Source organism: Pseudopipra pipra, chromosome 25 (genome assembly GCF_036250125.1).
Source record: "Pseudopipra pipra isolate bDixPip1 chromosome 25, bDixPip1.hap1, whole genome shotgun sequence".
Classification (NCBI taxonomy): domain Eukaryota; kingdom Metazoa; phylum Chordata; class Aves; order Passeriformes; family Pipridae; genus Pseudopipra; species Pseudopipra pipra.
The window spans coordinates 4,435,934-4,457,300 of NC_087573.1; the positions used below are offsets into that span (position 1 = coordinate 4,435,934).

A 21,367-nucleotide genomic window follows, 5' to 3' on the forward strand; every position below is an offset into this window, starting at 1 on the left:
GGGGCTCAGCCCCTCTCCAGCAGATCTTCTGGCATGGAATCATTTGTTCAACTCCCAAAGGGCAGTGGAGTGACTCAGTGTGGCGCCAGGACACAGAGTGGATCCCAGTAGGACAAAGCTCCTTGATTTGAATGCTGGGAATGCTTGTCACCAAAACTTGGAGTATGGAGCAACAGAGCTTAAACAAATCAGCAGATGAGCATTTTCTGAGTAGTGGTGCCTTATAATTCCCTTGGCTTTATCACATCAATTCTGTGTAAACTAAAGAGAATGTATAAATTTGGCCTCTCAAACTTTTTAGTGTTTAACTTCAATTCGATTAAACACTTATGTGTGTGTACAAAGTGAAAAATGAGGTTACAAGAGGTTAATGCTTTAATGCTTTTAATAACTCTTAACCACATGGCTGTATTTTGTCAAACAGAACATGGGTTTGTTGTAGCAGGAGAAGGGAACACTGGATAGAGGCAAACTGAGACACTCTGAGACAGTAACCCTGCTTCAGAGCCCAAACTGCTTCCAGGCCATCTTTGAAAAATCAGAAACAGTATTTCTGTGATGGGATAAATACATAACACTGCTGAGTACAGCTGAGGAGGTTCTTGATCACAGGAGGAAAATCACAAAGAAAAGAAATCCAAACAGACCCAAAGCACAGAAAAAGTTATCAAAGAGATTGGTAACAGGCCCTGGCACAGGTTGCCCAGAGAAGCTGTGGCTGCCCCACCCCTGGAAGTGTCCCAGGCCAGGTTGGACGGGGCTTGGAGCAACCTGGGCTAGTGGAAGGTGTCCCTGCCCATGGCAGGGGGTGGAACTGGGTGAGGTTTAAGGTCCCTTCCAACCCAAACTGTTCTGGGATTCCGTGAATAATGCACAGAGGAACCGACCTGTAGCAAATGGCAACATCTGTGACAGACTGAGTGACATCTAAATGTAAAGGAGGAAGTAGGGAAAAGAATGTAAATGGAAGTAGGGAAAAGAATAAAGGGCAAAGTTCTAGGATAATTCTTGGGGGTTTAATCATAAGTGTGGTCAGCACAGTTAGAAAAATTGTGGCTAAGTCTGTGAAAGCACAAGTGCACAAGTTTCCCACAGACACCACCTTTTCCAAAGCATAATGTGGCATTTCTGATTTCCACTACGAGTCCTTCCTTCAGAAACTTGGTGTCCATAAACAACCAACTATTCCAGCAGCTACAGCTGTTTGAAAAGCAAACTACACCACACCCCCAACACTTTCTGACTACTTGCTTTTACAGTTAACTGATGGTGTCAACACAACCATCAGCTACTCTCACAGTTTCACTGGCATTGCCCTCAACAAAACTGTAGCACAGAGACTCAGACCAGGGGGCCAAGTGAATCCTCCTCTTGCACTTCCCATACTTCAAGGTGGATTAATGTGGCATAAACCAGAGTTGTCCTGTGACAAAAGTTATTTCCAAGAAACTCACTCTTATTGTTCATCCTAATTATCCTGCTTTGATAAATCTTGAGGAGTCACCCACTGCACCACAGCACTCACATTTATGAGTCTAATATTCTTTTCCCTATTAAAACAAATGTCCTCAGGATGGAATCCAGGCTGGAAAAAAGGAAAAGCATTATCATTGATAAATGGATGTATCCAGTTAGTTCAGTCCCTCAGCAGCAAGACTCCACTGCTGATAAAATGCTGATTAAGGGATTCCACCATAATTATTTTGTAGTGCTTAATACAGAGTGTCAAGATGATCTGCTTTAAGGAAATCAGGTCCAGGACTTGGCTTCCCTTTGCTGTACCTGCAAAGTACACTCACTCCAGTGCTTAAAGTTACAAGTACTCCCTATGAATTACCAACTCTGAGATCCCTGCAGGAGATTGTAATCAAACCTAATTAAGATCTTTATCTTTTTCCACATCATGCCTGGATGAATATCAATGCACTGGAGCATTTTATTGACAAATCTTGGTCTTCCAGCCAAGGAGAAACAGATTTGGCACAAGACACTTAAAGGAGGAGTTGTCAGGGTACCCATGCACATTGTGAGTGTAGAATGGTTGGGCTTCTTGTACCTCCTCTGCCTTCAGGAACAGGAATATTTTGTAGGCTGTCTTGAGATTTTCAGGTGAGTTCAAAGCAGTTTGGCTCTTGCATTAAAATTCAATGTATTTCAACAGTTTAGCTCTTCAAGATTTGCCTTACAAGCCTGTTAGAAAAGGCACGGTGAAACTATCCAACAACTTCATGATTAAGGAAAAAATCAGTCTTAAAAAAGATCAGAATTGGTTTTCCTCTCTGGTCTGATGTTTCAGCATTTCCTCCCATGAAAGCATTTAAGAACTTAACGAGAGCTTCCATCTTCTCTGGAGTTATTTCCCTTCCAATCTGACCCTGATGATTTGTCTGATGCATTTGATGCAAAAGAGAAGAGTATCTACATTATCTCACACTAAGTCACCTGAATGAACTCGTGCTCTACAATGCTGAATGGGAGCTGTTCACTGTGCAAGGTCACACCAACATCCAAAATTGTTAGTCCTGAGGCTTTGTGCTGTTTCTCACCCAGGACTGAGGTCCATCCATGCCCATGCAGAAAATCCCAACAGTGCCAGCACTGCTGCACCTTTGGAAGATCAGTAAATAATCCAGGAGAGAGGAGGAACAGAAAACTTGCAGGTTTTTCATGAGTTCCTTAAGAAATAGTAAATGCAAACTCTCAGAACACCAAATTTTTGGCAAGGATTTGTCTGCCAGTGTATTTTATGCCTCTAAACTGTTTTATCTCTCTAAACCAAAAATAGGTAAAGCTTTAGCTAGATCACTTTAATACATGAGCTGTATTGTTAATACTCAGCTTTCTTTAATATTGCTTAGAACAGTTTACTAGCAGGAGAGATTTAATCCTGTAACGAAATAACCTATATTTCAATATAACCTTTAACTCACATAGAACAACGATTACTGTAATGAGCAATTAGTTTTCCAAGAGCTTCCAATCGTTTAGTATTTGACTCTTGCTTTCATCATTTAATGATTTACAGTAATGAGCTGGAACATCAGTATTTTGTACTGAAATGGCCAAAATAGTTGCCGAGGCATCCTTGCCCTCATGTGACAGACCTCAGATGGTTTGGGGAGAAGTTAGCCAAGAGCAATAGACGATGCCATCACTTCTGTTTCAGTTCTACTGAAAAACAACAACAAAGTGACCGTCCTGACTTGCAGTCAGGGCTCAGTAGCTTTTGGAGGACTCTCTGCTGAGATTCTGCCCTTTGTTTGAGTTTTGTTTGACAAATGCTTTATAAATGAGCAGGAGAGGTGGTTTATGTTTCATTAATGAGGCTGATAGTGGTTAATTACTGAAGTTACGTAAACAATCCAATTCCAGATCGAGCCAAACGGGTCAGTTATGCAGAGAAGAACCAGCTGGAGCAGATATGATTTCCTTTAACTATTCGGATACCAAGCAAGTCACAGAGATCTCAAATCTCCAGTTCAGATGAACAGGGAATTCTGCTGAGCTTGGAAACAGGTATTGATCCAGGGCAACTCTTCCTTCATCTCCAGCTTCCCCCCTCCCCAAATCCTCAGACCAGCTGCCCAAAGGCAGACACTGCACGGGGGTTCAGTGTCCACTGGTGGCACTGAGGCTGCACAAGTGCTGCAACACAGTGTCCAGGGCAGGCTGGTGTCCCCACATCTGCTTCTTTTCCATGGAAAACATGCCTTATTTCTGTGGAAAACATCCCTTACTCTCCACTTCAGTGCCACTTCTAGATGTGGGCTCATGGCACGACCTTGTTCAGCTAATGTTTTCAGGCCGTGCCCATGAGGAGCACTTTGTTTACTCACCTCTAGTAAATCATGCTTGGAGTCTGTGATTATTTACTTTGCCCACTGAAATGGCTCTGGGCATGGGACTGATCAGAGACTTCATCAGTGAGCAGTGTTTTGTAAAACTGATGTATGTATAGGAAAATAAAAGCAAACAGAGCTGGAAAGGAGCTTAAAAAAACGTTTTCCTCCCTTACAGACCAAAAAAACAATCCTCAAGTTCTGCCCAAACTGATCTTCCAAATATCCAGTGAAGAAGATTGTACAAGCAACTTACTCCAGTGCTATTTTTACCACAGTAATTGCTTTCCCTAGTATCTAATTTAAACCTCCCTTACTCCTAAACAACCTTTTTGTTTCTTGATTCTTTACAAGAGTGGAAAACAGTTTCTTTTCCTCTTCTTTGAAGCAGTCCTTCAGGGGACTCACGTGTGCCCTCAGATCTCCCATTTTTGTCATGCTGAGCTCTGAGCAGGAACAGTGATTTGTTAAAATAATGTAAATATCTGTATTTAACATAAGTACATGTATTTAACCTGTTCTGAATCACTGCATGACTATGCACAATAGTTTCATTACTGCAGCTATGAAAACACCATGGTGGGGGTTGGAGTAAACAACCATGGGCTAATACTTAATGTGGCACTGCTGTTTATTCCTACTACAAGTAAGTTTTAGGTTCTTAAGTATTTATTTTAGAGATTTAATTTAATCTGAATCCACTAGGCTTTATAAAATGAACAGAATGGGGATTTGATAGCTTTTAAAAAACTGGGCTTCACGTTCCCCAGAGTCAACAGGCTCTAAATACCCTCATCCCACAGCTACATTTGACCAGCTTATCACTTGGTGGCTTCTATTAGAAAAAGTGCTAAAAATACAAGTCAGTAGTATTTACAAGCTAAAGGCAATATTTCACAAACCTCTGCTTGTTTTTCCCGCTTCCATGAGAAAGGTTGGATGAAAAAGCCAATGGGATATGTGAAAGAAATACTGCTATGGAAAAAAAAATCTTAGTTCTATGAATTGTAAATTCTTTGTTTTTACCACTGAGGGTTTTTTTGACAATTTAGTAGGCTGGTGTCTGAGGCTGCTTTTGCCAGAAAGACAAATGCTGATCATAATTAAGCTTACAAGATCATTATCTTTGTGCCTACTGTATCATCTATGCATTCCAGCCCTCCATCACCACACCTGACCAATGCAGGACATTTGAAAACTTAAAAAACCCCATAATATGCTCAAATAACATCTGTCAGTCAATCCCATTAGTTCTTGAAAGCCAGACTCAAACACTCCACTCCAAGATTCCTAAATGGTGCCATTTTACATAGAAATAAGTAGCCTTATTGCTACTTTTCTCTGGAGTCCATGGGTACAAACATGACTCTCCTTTGAAGGGTGATGTCAGTTTGCTGTGTATCCATGAAAACTCACTGTCCCTAAAGACTATTCTGAGTGACTTTGCTGTAAGATATCCAACAGGAAATTATTTTATCCTTTTAGCACCTAATTCCATGAAGTATAGGACAGAACCAGTTTTTCCTGAGGTAAATGGAGAATTGCTCTTACACAGAAGGAAGGGAGTGAGGAGGTTTGCAACCTGCTGGGCAGCATGTTGGGAGCACATGGAACAGCAGGAGATTCCCTATCCAAAATGTCACATCTTCTACCTAGGAAGTGATGAAAACATCAAAGAGTAATATTAAGTTATTAGAAATTATTAATAATGGAAATACTTGGGCGATTAAGAATGGAAATTTGCAAAATTAGCAGCAACATGAACGTAAATCCACTGAAATTGTTAATGAACTTAATGTACAGGTGAGCCCTGTGTGTGCCAGGGATGTCAGGATCAGAACAGGGAGGACAAGTTTGGTGTTTGGCAATCCTGCCCTGATCCAGTGTTTCCAAATGAAATTATCATGTCATGCAGGAATCTCCAAATAATACCATTGCAGTGCTTGCTCTGCCCGGGAAGGGAACATTTTCCATCCACGCTCCGACGCGGCGATGAGCAGCCACCAAAAAGGGAGAATTTGAAATTCTAGCAGGAAAGCAGAATATTTGGTGGTGGGGCAGGGAGTGCTCTGGGAAGCAGTGACGTGAGGGTCCCCATGGCCTCTGTCCCTGATGACCCAGTTCTTATTTGATTTATGTGGGCTCGCAGCTGCCCTCGCTCCGACCCCAGCCAAGGCTGTGTGGGAAGTTCGTGTCTCGGAGCCGTAGGATTGCTCTGCGGAGTGTCTGGAGCCTGGTGTGTGCACACAAACTGATAAATAGGGAAAGGCCTGGATTGCTCCAGCTGGATCAGGGCTGGGATCAGGGCTGGGATCAGAGCTGGGATCAGCGCTGCAGCCCCACGGACCCTCTGGAAGAGAGGAGCTCCCTGGAACTCCGGTGAGTTTTAATTTCCTTCTCTGCATGCTCTGGGATTATGAATTGTTGCTCCAGCCACACATCAATTTGCCATGTGAAAAGATTTCGGGCTTTGGGCTTTTTTCCTTCTTTCCCCCTTTTTTTTTTTCCTTTCTTTTTAAACAAAAACAGAAAACATGAGCTTTTAAATTTGGTATCCTACTGCCAAGGGTTTGTTCCAACAGTACTTCATTTGACAGAGAGGGAAGAAAAACGACTTTTAAATTAAATTATTTGTTTCCCTTCCCAAAAGCACCTGGAAATCTGTGAGTTTCAAACAACCACTTATTTTACAGTGTATAAAAATTATACCTTTGAAATAATTATTCATGAGGGTAACAATTTCAAAGGAAGATTTCAAGCTAATTGCAACACAATCTGTTAGTGAAATAAGCCAATTCTTATTATGATTATTGTATGACCAAGAGGGAACACATTTAAGGAGAAGAGTGGGATTTCTTCAAAGGGTAGCTTTGGGGAGCTTCTTGGCACATTAAAACTGGGAGGAAGAGATAAAACCTTAATAATGCATATAATCTGCACATAGGGACAATCAAGTGATCCTACAGCTTCCCCTGCGAAATCCTCCTTTAATTAATCAAGTGATTACTAAATTGCTTGAGTGAAATGGAACATATCACCTGGCATCACACATAGTTGCCACTGATCGTACTGAGCTAACAGTTTTTCAGTTTTTGGTTTAAATTTTCACAAATAATGGAAAAAATAAGCTTTGCTTCCAGCAGCAAGCAAAGTGCAGGGATTAACAGCGAGCCCGAAACGTGCTCTCGAGTTCCACTACGTGACCATTAACGTGCCCCAAGGTGTGTTCAAACAGTTGGTGAAGACCTTCAGCTCGAGCTCCTAAAATTCCCGGTAAACAAGAAATTTCTCCACGGCTCCATTGTCAAAATATTTACGAAAGCAGCTGAAGTACTGTCAGTACAGAGCCCTGCAAGGGCTCCCTGCGCCTCTGCTACGTGAAGGATGTTTTGCATCTTAATAAATTTGAGGAGTTGATGATATGTTACTTTATGATACGGGATTTTATAGCAATAAAAATGATGAAAACCACATCTTTCACCATAAATAGCAGTAAATAGATGTACAGTACAGATTCTAGTCTGAATGTGTACATTCTATTTATGGTTCTGCTTCGCTTTTATCAATCAATGGCTTTTTTTTCCTTCATGGTTTCCATCTTTTATAAATTGACAAGTTTTTCAGCTGGGACTAAGAGCTGAATCTGGCTGAATTTTTATATAAAATGGATAACCAACCCCTTGAATTGACACACATTCTGGGTTATACTGAACATTTTTGACCACTGGCAAAACCAAGCCCATAAAAGTGCAACATTTTCAAACGTGCTTAAACAACCCCAAGTGTAGGTCACCTGTTCTAAAAAAACACCATTGCCCACCTGGTCAGGATTTCACACATGAAAATTCCCAGCAGAAGAGAGAAAATCAGAGAACAATGTGTGCCTTTCCACAGATGACATTTTCTTTCAGGCCAGTCTGTGTGACTGAGGACTGAAGAGTCCCATCCTATCTGTGTTGGGGTTCTACGAAACAAGGGATTAAAAAATTCCTCTTCTTTTGTTTTCAGCTATTTCCACTTTTTAGGCTAAAGACCTTTATGTGCCATCTCTGGGAATGTACTTAAATTTTTGCTTCCTTTTGAAGCACTCACATGCAAACATCTGTATATTGTGAATACACGGAAATGGGAAAAATGGGCACAAAACATTTTGGTTTGGGAATGGCACAACTGTAACTGCCCCAAACACCCAAACCTGTTACTCCAACCTTGTTTCAGCTTTATCCAAGTTATTGTGTTTTGAAAATTACCTCTGGGCATGTCTGGTACGTTCTGCCAGGGACTCCAGATGCGTTGGGCACAGGCAGAACTCCCTTGCCAGCCTGGCAAAGGGTTAATGAGCATCTGGGTGGGCTCAGGAAGTGCCCCTTAGGTCATGGCTCACTCCCAGGAGGTGTGAGGGATTTGGGGTGGCTACTGAGCTCTGGGGACAGCAGCATATAATGGATCTCAGTTTGGAGGAGGCTTCCCTGCTGCTGCCTCACTCACATACCGGGGTGAGCAGAGGTTGGAACACACAACGATCCCAGTCATTCTTATAAACAATCCAAACTTTCCTGCCCTGGGAAATGAAGTTCCTTCCTTATATATCTTACTCTGTTCTTTCTAGTTTTATTTTTTTAAAAAGCCCAGTGCTTTGTTATATCAGGAGAACAAGCTTGTCAACCCTAAACTGTCAAATGTCAGGAAATTAAACACTTCATGGTCATGCATAAATCTTGTTTCACGACAGTATAGCATTCCCAAATAAGCACTGGATTTAAAATTAATAATCAATTAATTAGAACATTCTCTTAATTTCAGTTTACAAAGTCTCATTCTGAGCTGGGAATTTCGTGGTTGCAACCAATCACTGTTATTAGTCATAAAAATCAGTTAAGAAGGGCTAAATCCTTTCTCACACAGTACCTGATTTGAGGAAACTTTGCCTAAGGAAAATTTGCTTCCAAGATTTAGAATGTTTAATCAACTGGCCACTTTACATTTGGTAATATGTACTTCATACTCCCAATATACTGTTTTTATCCCACTGGATCAGTGTGATTTTATTTTAGCTTTTGTTCCTTTTCTATTTCATTTAAAGAAACTACAGGAATTCAGAAACGCATTTCTTTGGCAAATACACATTTTTGGGAAAAAATGTAGACTTTGCCCTGGCCAAATTGATCTAACTGATAAGGACCTCACGATTCAGTGAGTCATTCTGCTCTGAAACAAATATTTACTAGCAGAGATAACAAAAAACCCCAACATTCCAGCCTCACCGCATCCTTTCACCTTCTGCTGACAACACAAAGCGAAAGTGTTCCGCCCCAAAGACATGGCCAGTTTGGGGGGAGGGATGTGTGTCTTTCCAGGCAGGACTTCAGGTTCCCTGCAATGATACATTCATTTTCTCAGTCACAGCAAGGTACAGGTATTACCCAAACCCCACCATGTGAGTCTTTCCAGGAAGACCTTGAAACCCAAAGTGCTGTAAATGCTGCAAGAGGCACAGGCAGAGAATGCTGTTGCAGGGGAGGCTTTTGCTTTGCTGTATTTTCCAAATACTTCCACGCCTTTTTCATCTTTTCTGTCCTTTTCTGTCTGCTCAGGCAAAGCCTGTGAGTGGTTGATGGGCAAATTGCCCTTACTCAATGGGCACAGACTTAACATTTGTTTAACCAGTGACCACATTCCACATGCAGAGGGACAAGGGGGCAAGGAAAACATTTCCTACTTACTCCTCCAGTGGCTGCTCCATTACCTCTCAATAGCTCAGCAATACCAGAGGTTTGCTCTGTGAATGTAAACCCAAACCCAGCTCCTGCTAGTGGCCATAGAGACATTACTTTTTTTTTTTCTAAAACTCTTGTAAGAATTTTTAGAGCACCCTTTTCCACAACTTCTTTCTCAATTTGAATTTATAATTCAAATTACTGAAAAATAAGGTGAGTTTTGAAGCACAGCAGCTGTTCTCAGTGTGTCACTGTGAGCTCTCAGTACACTTTGTTATTGTGAATGTCAGTGCATCCAGCCAGGAGCCCAAGCTCCCTTAGTGTTCAAGGGACAGTGGGAAGCTCTCTCGAGGAAATAAATCCTATAGGATATTAATTTATTTTGTTTTCACAGGATGCTTTGCACTCTTAAAGGAATACAGGCTCTTAAATGTAAATCAGGCAGTGCTCAAGCAAGGCAAAGCTGACTTTTACTGCATAAACAACTACTTACATGGGGAGAAGAGAGATTCCATGCTGGCCTTTCCATGCTATTTTCCTATATTTACTTGCATAAAGAGTGAAAGAAACAAATTCACTAAAAGCCCATCTCTGTGCACAAACAGGACACCCACCACATCCACACCAGTGCAAATGCCCCAGCTCATACCCAAAGCAAGTTTTTTCTATCCAGTGAAACTCCTTTTAATCTTCCTAGAACTAGAGAATTTACCAGGGATTAATCTGATTCCCCCACCATAGTTTTGTGTAAAATTCAGAGCAAAACAGTCCTACTATAACTTGGAAATTTAGGAATGGACTCTATCCTGAACCTGTACTGTGAGGACAGTCATTTTGTAGCCTCACTGAGGGTATTACATGACTTTGTACCTCTGATTTTCTTATAATCTGCAAACTCTCCCATATTGTGGAGTTTTCTGGGTTTAGCTCCCTGCCTGAACCTACCCAGCAATTCTTTCTCACGGGATGTTTCTCCTGCTTTCCCATTTCTCCAGGTTGCCATTTAAAAGCCACCCCCAGCAGGGGGAATGAAGCAGTGCAGCTGGGAGCAGAGCATGGCCAACACCTTTGTCACCGTCCCGGACGGGTACTGCCTGCCCGAGCCCATCCAGTACTATGGTGAGCAAAGCAACAGCTTTACATCCTGAAAATACAGTAAAATGAACATCTGTGGCAATTCCCATTTTTTTCTCTGTTTTAGTTTATCCTTAAAGCTCTTAGAAGCTACACATTTGACTGCCAAGCCTACACTGAAACTATTGAACTACTGTGATTATTCCAACTGATTATTCCATGTAAACATTCCTGGTGCTGTCTCCCTTTGACTTGCATGGAGCAGACACAGCTTTTATTACAGTACCCCAGATAATTATAAATAGATAATGCATATTCTGTATGTTATGTAACTATAATTGCAATAACTGATTGGATTCTGGAAGAGTAAAGGCAGGACCTGATGCCCATTAGAAAGAAAAAGAACTCTGAATTGCCTTGAAAATTGTTTCCAGTTTGGTTTTTCAGAGATTTGAACAATCCCAAAGGAAGAAGGAAACATGATTCATGTTGCACAGGCTTGCTTTGGTACAGTTGTGTGTATTTAGGGGGGGCTGGATAAAATTAAAACTCAACAGACAGAAGGGCAGGAAGAAACTCTCTTTACAATTCTGTACCTACATTTTACTAAAATGAAATCTCATAACTATAAAGACTTATATGTGGGGAAATACTAAATAAAACAAGATCTGCTTTTTATTCTGTTGACTTCAACTTTAAGACTCCTGTCACAGTACTTTTTACCACTCTATAATTTCTAGACCATCTTTCTCAGACTCTTGTGCAACATTTTCAAAATGATGCCTGAGATATGTATCGAGAAGTAAAATTTCACTCCTTAAAAAATTCACTTACGGAAGATACTTGACTGTAATGTGGACAACAAACAACCCTCAAATGTAAGACCTAAAAGCAGCTGTATCATCAGTTGGCAAGTGATATTCAGTTATGTGCCAACAATAATCCAGCAGCATCCACATGACATTGAGCCATTTTTACCACACTTAAGATTTTACTTAAGAACATTACAGGTAGCACATTTAAAAACAGTGTGTCAGTCTGCCCGTCTGAAAACGTGTTCCTCTAATATTTATGATATTAAATCTATGAATTTTTTTAAAACTTTGGAATAGCTGATGCCGAGATATTTTCCAGGCTTTTATCTCACTTTCGATTTCCCCTGTTTTCAGACGTTCTACCGGAGCACATCAACTACCAGCTGCCAGACCCGGATTTCCAGAGCGCCCCTTACTGCCAGTACTCAGCAGTGCCAGTTCCTGCCCCGGCACTGCAGTGCCAGCCCCCTCTGTCCCCGTATGGCACATACGGCCTGGACCCTCCCTACAGCGACGGGCCCTGCGTGGGCAGCAGCTGCGAGCTGAGCAAAGCCCCGTTCGCGGCTCCCCCCGTGGATGACGGGGGGTACCAGGGGTTAAAGAGGCCGAGGCTGCCCCAGCCGGGGAGGCTGAGGGGGCAGGAGGAGCTGTGTGTCGTGTGTGGGGACAAGGCCTCCGGGTACCACTACAACGCCCTGACCTGCGAGGGCTGCAAAGGTGAGCACCTGACCCCCAGCATTCCACACCTGTGATTTATGCAAACAGGTTTTGTTGGGTTTGAAGCTGTTTCTACAGAGGGGTTTAATTTATCTAAGGAGCCCCTTATCTAACACACTCCCAGATTCACATTTTTACAGCATTTTCTGAAGAAATGCTTTCTGTCTGTATTTAATATGAGCACCTCGAGCATCTCATTTTTGCACAGATGACTCAATAGAATAGTCTCTGTTTAAGCAGGTACTGATTTTCACATGACCATTTATTATAGATTTTCTTGAGTGTTATTACTTATTATTAAAATTAAATAAAAGCAAGTAGTAATGACTTACTAATTATATTTAACTTGTTATATTGAAGGGGAGGCAGAGGGGCAGCTCCAATCTCTGCTCTCTGTGAGCAGTGACAGGACCTGAGGGAACAGCTGGAGCTGTGTCAGGGAGGTTTAGGTTGGATCTCAGGAAAAGGTTCTTCCCCCAGAGGGTGGTCGGGCACTGAACAGGCTCCTCAGGGCCCCAAGGCTGCCAGAGCTCAAGGAGTGTTTGGACAACGCTCTCATGCACAGGGTGAGATTTTTGGGGTGCAGGAACAGGAGTTGGACTTGCTCTTTGTGTGTTCCTTTCAACTCAGGATATTCTGTGATTCTATGACTCCATGTACAGAAAACAGCATTTAATATCAGTCAGAAAGAACCAGACATAACTATGTTGTTAAAAAGTAAATTTTAAATCAAGTTAATGTTTCCATTTAAAACCCCAAACAACCAAACCTGAAAGACACTATTAATTCCTTAAATTACTGTGAGGTGAAGCTCCTCAGGCTGCTGGAGCCATGACCTGACCCTTGTGTGCAGGGTTCTTCCGCCGCAGCATAACCAAGAACGCGGTGTACCGGTGCAAGAACGGGGGGCACTGTGAGATGGACATGTACATGAGGAGGAAGTGCCAGGAGTGTCGCCTGAAGAAGTGCAAAGCTGTGGGGATGCTGGCAGAATGTAAGTGCTCCTTCCATGCTGCTTACTTCACTAATCAACCTGGATAAAGCCTTTTCCACAGGAAATCCCTTCGCATTGGAGCTAAATGATATCAGTCTAAGCTTCATTAGGCTGTAGGAAAATTACCTTTGGAGTCTGCAGCACCTGTAGCATCTTCATGTGCAGAAATAAGCAATGCTTGGGAAGTATCTCCCTAAGCTAAGAGGACTCAGAGGTGACCTCATCACCGTCTATAACTACCTGAAGGGAAGTTCTAGCCAGGTGGGGGTTGGTCTCTTCTCTCAGGCACTCAGCAATAGGACAAGGGGACACGGGCTTAAGCTCCGCCAGGGGAAATTTAAGTTGGATATCAGGAGAAAATTCTTTACAGAGAGAGTGATCAGGCATTGGAATGGGCTGCCCAGAGAGGTGGTGGATTCACCGTCCCTGGAGATTTTTAAATGCAGATTGGACATGGCACTGAGTGCCATGATCTAGTAAATGGACTGGATTTGGACCAAGGGTTGGACTCGATGATCTCGGAGGTCTTTTCCAACCCAATCGATTCTATGATTCTATGACTCCTGTTCGAAGACATTACAAGAAAAAAAAAGGAAGTACTGAGAAGAGAAGCTAAATACCCTGAGCCCTGTCAGGACAGCAGTGAGCAGATCAGAGGTGCTTTAGTGTTTGGGGAAAAAAATTAAATAAAAACGGCATGATGGTCTTTGATGAAAAATTCTGATGCCTGTATGTCACAGAGTCACAAGAAAGGAGGAGACTGGAAACCCTGAGGCCTTTGGTGGGTACTGAACATGAACTCACCTGACAAACCACACATTGCCATATCCTCTAGTGTGTAGTTCCTTACAGGTGATGGCTCCTGTGCTGCAAGACTCGAGTCATCTCTAATAAAAAAGATGATTTCAAATTGTAATCAATTCAAAATACACATATTGATGCCCACTTCCATGCCTTGCAGGTTTGCTGACTGAAGTCCAGTGCAAGTCAAAGCGACTCAGGAAGAATTTCAAGCAGAAGAGCAGTTTCCTTTGCAACATAAAGCTGGAAGATGAGGGACTGAATAGTAAGCATGTATCATCTACAACAAGATCTGGAAAAGTGGGATATTCTTCTATTTAAAATACCTCTTTTTATCATTTATTTTTACCCCAAGTCATTGTCACCTGATCAGTTTATTTTTTTAACAGATCCCAGAGAAGATGGAACTTACTCCAGGGGAACACCAGCTTCTCGACCACATTGTAGCAGCACACCAAAAATACACAATTCCCCTCGAGGAAGCCAAGAAGTTTGTAGGTATCCAGCACACTCAGCCTGCATTGGTGAGTTACTGCTGTCCCCAGCACTGTGCCTTGGTTATATCCCCTGTCCAAATGCTCTTTCATGCAGCTGCAAGAAAGTGCAAGTGCTGAGGAGAGTTTTCTGCGGCTCTCTGAGACAGCCGTTGTCCACGTCCAAGTGCTGGTGGATTTCACAAAGAGACTTCCAGGTAAGTTCCTTCCTTTGGGAGATATTACAGAAACCATACTGATGGCATGAATCCCAGAAAAATACAGGCTTTAAGAAAAAAAACGCTTTCAACTGATTATTTTTTATTTCCAACTTAGCATTTACTTGTCGTGAGGACAAACTCAGAAGCTTTCACTTCAAAACTTTGCTATGATTGGGTTTCTTTTCCATTTCTGACATGGAGTAGAGACATTTTCTGGAAGCACCATCTTGAGTGAATTACACATTCTCTGAAATCCAGTTGAGTTTTGCACTATATCATAATCATCAAAATAAAAACCAGATGTTCCTTCAAAGGAAAAGGCAGCGCAGAAGGGACTGACCAGCTGCTCCTATTCATATTTTCCTTCAATAAGGCACGAGGGAACATGCAATTAAATTCACTGCATTTCAGTGTAAATTTGGCAAAATGACATTTGACAGGGAGGGTGATAATTTTTTCTTTGTAAAACTTCCTGACAAAGGTCAATCACCATGTCTAAAGCAGGTGTTTGATGCAATTTAGCACCACTGGGAGAAAGAGCTGAAGGAATGGGTGAGCTCTTTGTTTCCTTGGTGTTACATTTCCTGCTTTGATCAGGGTCAAGAAGAAATTTCTGAAGGTCCTTTGCTCTCGAATGACAAGTGCAGATAATGAGCTTGTCAAAGGATGAACACAAATTTTAAAAAGATAATAATATATCAATGAATAAGGGGAATATACACTAAGCAATGTAGCAATTTTATCAGGTACTTGGCCACGTGATATATGCCAGAAATAAGGAACAAATTTTTTATAAAGTCTTGCTTAGTCCCAAAATTTTCACTTGTATCTTCCAGTGAATCTTCTAAAACTGGACACTAAAACTACCTCCTCCTTTTTTTTTCTTTTTAATTGTCTCACCTGCAAACAAGCAAGAAAGATCACAACAGTCCTTGGTACATACATCACTTAACTAAGGCTCCTCCTTTCCAGTAAAGGCATTTATTATTAAAAAAATCATTTTATCACCTCGTGTTAGGGGCTTAAAGGCAGCCCAGCCTTCTTTGATTCTGATCATGTCCCTTTCTCTGCAGGATTTGAAAGTTTAGCCAGTGAGGACCAGATTGCACTGCTGAAAGGGTCAACAGTTGAGGCAATGTTCCTGCTGTCAGCCCAAATATACAACCAGAGAATGAGCCAGTGCCAACCATCAACAAGTGAGAGTAAGATTGACTAAGGAGCTTTCTACTCACACCAGTGGGAGGTTCTGCCATTTAAAAAACACTTCCATTCATTTTAATTCACTTAATCTCAAATAATTACCTACCCAAGCAGAGTGGTACTTAGAATAGTATCATTAATGACAACATACCTTCTAAAGGCTTTTTATTCAAGGCACACAATCTATTTTTTTTAATAACTAAATAAATAGATTTCTGGTTTCCTCCCATTAGTTCTAAACAAAAAGCAACATTTTTGAGTGTTTGCATAAATTGTGGGGTGGATGGCTAATATTAGCTATGTTAATGACTAATTATATATTGTGTCAAGTTTAACACAAGACTTTGACCAACAATGATGCAAATGAGCATTTTTTTTAATACCTACATGGATCTGGGAAAAATTCCCACATTTTCAGCTATATACCTTCAAAGCAGATACAGACAAATATTTAAAGTCAGTTTAAGCTTGGCTGGAGACTGTCATCTGTCTTGTTCCAGGTCATGCAAGACTTTCTGATCATGGGACGTGTTGTCACGTTCAAAGCCTTGATAAAAACAACATTTATTCCATGGAAATGTCTCACAACGAAGAGAGTCCAACTTCCACTACTACCACAGGTAAGGGAAGTAGAATCTAAATACTGGGAATCTTTTACTTTGCTGGCCCTTTTCTTAATCACAGCGAGCAACACTGTCCCTGTGGCCCCTGGGCTCCCTCTTCCTTGAGCTGCTCTGATCACACACACAGGCATTAAATCCTCCTAGGAAGAGGTGGTGTTCATGTTTGACTATCTCCTAGGATAAAGCCTTGAGCTATATATAAATCCAAAGCTCCACAGTACAACCTTAACACGACTTCTGTTACTGGATTAGAAATGAACACTGTTTTCCTGAAGTTTGTTAACTGTTTCCCTTAAAAGATTCACTGAATCACAGGATGGCTCAGGTTGGAGGGTGCAACAACGGGGCATCTGGTCCCACCTCCCTGCTCAAGCAGGGTCATCCCAGAGCACATGGCACAGGGTTGTGTCCAGACAGTTCTGGGACATCCACAGTGAGGGAGACTCCACAACCTCTCTGGACAATCTGTTCCCACACAGTAATGGAGTTCCTTCCCCATGTTCAGGTGGAACTTCCTGGGCATTAGTTTCTGCCTGTTGCCTCTTATCCCATTGCTGGGCATCCCTGAGCAGAGCCTGGTCCACCCTCTGACCCCTCCCTGCAGACACTGACAGGCAGGGATGAGGTTCCCTCTCAGCCACCTCATCCTGAGGCTGAACAGCCCCAGCTCCCTTCAGCCTTTTTTAAAGTCATGGAATCATTTAGGTCGGAAAAGACCTCTAAGATCATCAAATCCAGAATTTACCATGAAAATAAATGAGAGATGCTCCAGCCTCCTCATCACCTTCATGTTCTCTGCTGGACCTGCTCCAGGAGCTCCATGTCCCTTGTCCTGGGGAGCTCAGCACTGGACAGAGCAATCCAGGTGGATCCAGGGGGGTATCATCTCCCATGCTTCAGGCAAAGATGATCCGCAACTGTTTCTGCACTGAAATAATATCATGATTACTTTGGTTTGGTTTTTATTAAAAAAAAATTTTCATTCAAATATTTTTATTTTATTTGTTTGTTTGGGTTTTTTTCCCCCATCCTTAAGGCTTAACGGAGGAGTTCATCACCGCCCTGTTCTACTTCTACAGAAGCATGGGGGAACTCAAAGTCACCGAGACCGAGTACGCCCTGCTCGTAGCAACCACCGTGTTCTTTTCAGGTAGGCTGGGAAGGTGACAACAACCTGTCACCTGCCCCCTCAGGGGAGCTGCCACTTCCCCCTCAGAGAAGCTGTCCCTTATCCAGGGGGAAACTGTCACCTTCCCCTCATGGGAGCCGCCACTCGACCCCTCAGGGGAGCTGCCACTTACCCGGGGGAAACTGTCACTTGCCCCCTCAGTGGAGGTGTCACTTACCTGCTATGGGGAGGTGTCACTTACCCGCCATGGGAGGTGCCACTCCCCCCTCAGAGGAGCTGTCACTTATCCCGAGGGAAGTGTCACTTTCCCCTCATGGGAGCCGCCACTTGCCCCCTCAGGGGAGCTGTCATTGCCCCCTCAGGGGAGCTGTCATTGCCCCCTCAGGGGAGCTGTCATTGCCCCCTCAGGAGAGGTGCCACTTGCCCCCTCAGGGGAGCTGTCATTGCCCCCTCAGGAGAGGTGCCACTTGCCCCCTCAGGGGAGCTGTCATTCCTCCCTCAGGGGAGCTGTCATTGCTCCCTCAGGGGAGTTGTCATTGCTCCCTCAGGGGAGCTGTCATTGCTCCCTCAGGGGAGCTGTCATTGCCCCCTCAGGGGAGCCGCCACTTGCCCCCTCAGGGGAGCTGTCATTGCCCCCTTATGGGAGGTGCCACTTGCCCCCTCAGGGGAGCTGTCATTGCCCCCTCAGGGGAGCTGTCATTGCCCTCTCAGGGGAGTTGTCATTGCTCCCTCAGGGGAGCTGTCATTGCCCCCTCAGGGGAGCTGTCATTGCCCTCTCAGGGGAGCTGTCATTGCTCCCTCAGGGGAGCCACCACTTGCCCCCTCAGGGGCGGCGGTGCCGCCTCGCCCCCTCCCTCTCACCGCGCTCTCCCCGCCGCTCTCCCGCAGACCGCCCGCTCCTGAGGGACAAGCGCCATGTGGAGGAGCTGCAGGAGCCGCTGCTGTGGATCCTGTACAAGCACTCGAAGCTGCAGCACCCGGGGGACCCGCAGCGCTTCGCGCGGCTCCTGGGGCGCCTCACGGAGCTGCGCTCGCTCCGCCACGCCCACGCGGGGGCGCTGCGCGCGCGGGACCCGCGCCTGGCCGCGCCCCTGCGCGACCTCTGGGACCTCCACTAGGCGGCGCCAACACCCGCCGGGGGGGCTGCGCTGCCCTGGGGGGATCCGCGCGCGCCGCTGCCCCCCCTTCCTGCCCGCCCTGAGGGGCCCGCGGCGCCCGCGGCGCTCCCGGTGCCGGACTCCGGGTCCGTGGGGGTACAAAACCCGTTTAAATTGCCCTGAGCGCCGAGCAGGTGCCCGCGGTCAAGCCCCAGGCGAGCGCTCGGCTCCCCCCGGGGATGTGTCAGGTGAATGGCGCGGCCGCCCGGCTCGGGCGGGGCTGCTCTGGAGGAGGGGGGGGCGAGGGGGCCTTTCCAGTGGGACACGGGGACAGAGCCCCGAACCAACCGCACACGGTGTCCTATCCCTGGGAGTGTCCAAGGACAGGCTGGACGGGGCTCGGAGCAACCTGGGATGGTGGAAGGTGTCCCTGCCCATGGCAGGAACTGGATGATCTTCAAGGTCCCTTCCAACCCAACCCATTCTGGGATTCTCCGTTGGCGTGAAAGCCCCTGCTCTGAGCTCATTTCACTGCACTCTGCTAAGATTGGTGCTGGGGGGAACACCTTCCCTTTTAATTTCAAAGGCTTCTGCTGTTATTCTCCGTCAAAACTGAAGGGAATCGTCTTCCTGAGCATCTGCTTTGTGTTGTGACTGTACATCACCAGTGGCAGATCCACGCTGGATGTAATTCAGCACAGTGAGCAGTGTCCCACTCTTGGCTGCCCACACTGGCGTCGATGTCCTGCTCTCTCAACAGATCAAACGTGCTGTGAAAATATTCTGTCATCACACCGAGTTATGGGAATTCAACAAGTTGTTTTTTAACTTCGAGGCTCCTTGTGAAACATGTTTGGATTCATATGTGATGTTCTGGCAGGAGATGAGTTATGCTATTTACAAGATGAACTGTCGTGACTTAAAAACCTTGTGAAATGACATTTTCATGCTAAAATGTAATCGGATGTAGTTTAGAACTACCCATGGGAGTAAAGAAAAAATCAACAACTGGACTTTAAAGAAGTAATTTTGCTTTCTGAGTCCTTTACCATGCACCTGTGCACAAACAGACAACAGCTGATGAGTTCTTGGCATCAAAAGCTTCCACTTTGGTCACTATAAAGGAAACCACAAAAACTCAAGAGTTTGATAACCCACTGTGAAGTAAGAAGCAAATAAGAGAGTTCCAAAACCATTGCCAGTACCTTGGGCTTTAAAAATTTTAAGCAGTTGATTTATTAATAAAAAATGCTATTTTCACATTAGCTGTACTTTTTTTTTTTTCCTTCTGGGTTTTATAATCCTTCTGTACCAATCTACCATAAAGTAATTTGTGCAGAGGTTTAACAAATTCCCAGATGGTGATTTTAATTTGCCACTAGGTTGCCCAAACTGTGGTGAATTCACTGATTCAGGTAAGACTAAAATAAACAATTACCTTGCACATTCTTTAATTTTTTTTAAATATTTTGACAACTTGAGAAAGCTCACATTTTTTATCTTACTTAAGCAGGAAGAATGTAATCAGAATTTGAAACTCCAGGACAGGGTAAGCACTTGCAGGCACTTCCAGGGACATGTAGCTGTCCCTTGACACTACTGAGAGTCATTTCCTAGTGGTGTTTACAAATCTGTGTTGTATAAAGCTTCAAGAACAGAAGGTGCAAAATAGACTGTGGAAAATAAGAACAAATCTGAAGAAATTAGGACTCACCCAGGAGTGACAAAGCACATATAACAGTGTTATTCCTAAAACCTTTTTTTGCCCCTGAATTATCAAAGTATTTAATTTGGTTTGCCTTGCTTCTAACCAGGAGTATCTTGGAGGGGAACTGTTCCTGAGGAAAACCAGCCTTCCCTATCCCTTCCTTACAGCCACTTTAATTTTTAGTTGGAATCTGGGAGTGGCCTTGGGCTGTCACACCTGGGGCAGACTTTTACCTTCAGCATTCTTATGATCCTGGGTTGGTATCATCATCCCTCACTGATAATATTGCAGAAGGCTTCTGGCTTGTCTTTGGTGGTGGTGGTTTGTTGGTTGGTTGGGTTTTTTTGTTTTAATTTTGCCCTCAGCACAGTGATTGTGTGTCTCAGACTGACAAATATCCAGCACTTTCCAAAGCAATGAAACCGAACCCAAAGAGCTCTATCGTCCCAGCCAAACAGCAAATAGGATTAGGGAGTATTTTCAGACCATAAATGGAGATTGCTGGCATATGATATGCAACAAAGAGATTTGCTGTTTTAATCTGTGGTTGATAGGAAATGCTGCAGCTAATCCTGGGAAAGGAAGAGAAGAGCAGTCGTCTGTGAATCTATAAATTTCAGAGATGGGAGCTGTGTTTTAGGCTGTTACAGAGACTTGAAACAGCCAGATTAGCTTCGAAAATTCAGCAGCCATGGGCTGTTTAAATGCAAAATCTGGCAAAAACACTTGTTTCTATGGCAGTGTATCAGGATTGTATTTCCTTTTATCAGTGGAGGGCTGCAGCAGGACGGGGTTGGAAATAATTCCTCTACCAGAATACTCATATTTCAGAAATCTGATTGGTTTCCATCATCAGAGCTTCCAATTCTCAGTTGTGTGCAAGTTTGGACATGTTTTTGTTTTACCATCCACAGTTCTATATGTTGTGGAAACAAGAGTGACCCTGCTGTCATGAGAAG

The 21,367-nt window shown here is 43.7% G+C and overlaps 1 protein-coding gene and 1 long non-coding RNA gene across 5 annotated transcripts; one reads left to right on the forward strand and one right to left on the reverse strand.

Moving 5' to 3' along the window:
* Positions 1 to 367: 367 nt before the first annotated feature.
* Positions 368 to 18,669, reverse strand: LOC135402652 (uncharacterized). Of its 4 annotated transcripts, XR_010425200.1 has the most exons (5): positions 18,465 to 18,669; positions 17,220 to 17,402; positions 13,970 to 14,043; positions 10,050 to 13,375; positions 368 to 9,213 (listed from the first exon to the last, which is right to left on the reverse strand). It is a non-coding gene; the product is annotated as an uncharacterized LOC135402652 (long non-coding RNA). The 4 variants fall into 4 exon arrangements; XR_010425199.1 differs by having other exon boundaries at positions 368 to 13,375; positions 18,465 to 18,658; XR_010425202.1 differs by lacking the exon at positions 10,050 to 13,375 and having other exon boundaries at positions 13,961 to 14,043; positions 18,465 to 18,658.
* Positions 6,107 to 19,965, forward strand: LOC135402649 (bile acid receptor-like). Its single transcript, XM_064635999.1, has 11 exons — positions 6,107 to 6,218; positions 10,552 to 10,675; positions 11,800 to 12,162; positions 13,016 to 13,156; positions 14,118 to 14,257; positions 14,347 to 14,451; positions 14,549 to 14,648; positions 15,725 to 15,853; positions 16,352 to 16,471; positions 17,511 to 17,624; positions 18,492 to 19,965. The coding sequence occupies exons 2-11, from the start codon at positions 10,585 to 10,587 to the stop codon at positions 18,719 to 18,721; spliced, it is 1,533 nt and encodes a 510-aa protein (XP_064492069.1). The 5' UTR covers positions 6,107 to 6,218; positions 10,552 to 10,584; the 3' UTR covers positions 18,722 to 19,965.
* The last annotated feature ends 1,402 nt before the right edge of the window (positions 19,966 to 21,367 follow it).

Bases quoted from the DNA above. Each gene is read 5' to 3' on its own strand.
- LOC135402649 (XM_064635999.1), top strand. From the start codon at position 10,585: ATGAAGCAGTGCAGCTGGGAGCAGAGCATGGCCAACACCTTTGTCACC. The intron at 14,649-15,724 runs GTAAGTTCCTTC...CTTTCTCTGCAG, and splicing joins TTTCACAAAGAGACTTCCAG to GATTTGAAAGTTTAGCCAGT. The intron at 15,854-16,351 runs GTAAGATTGACT...GTCTTGTTCCAG, and splicing joins CCAACCATCAACAAGTGAGA to GTCATGCAAGACTTTCTGAT.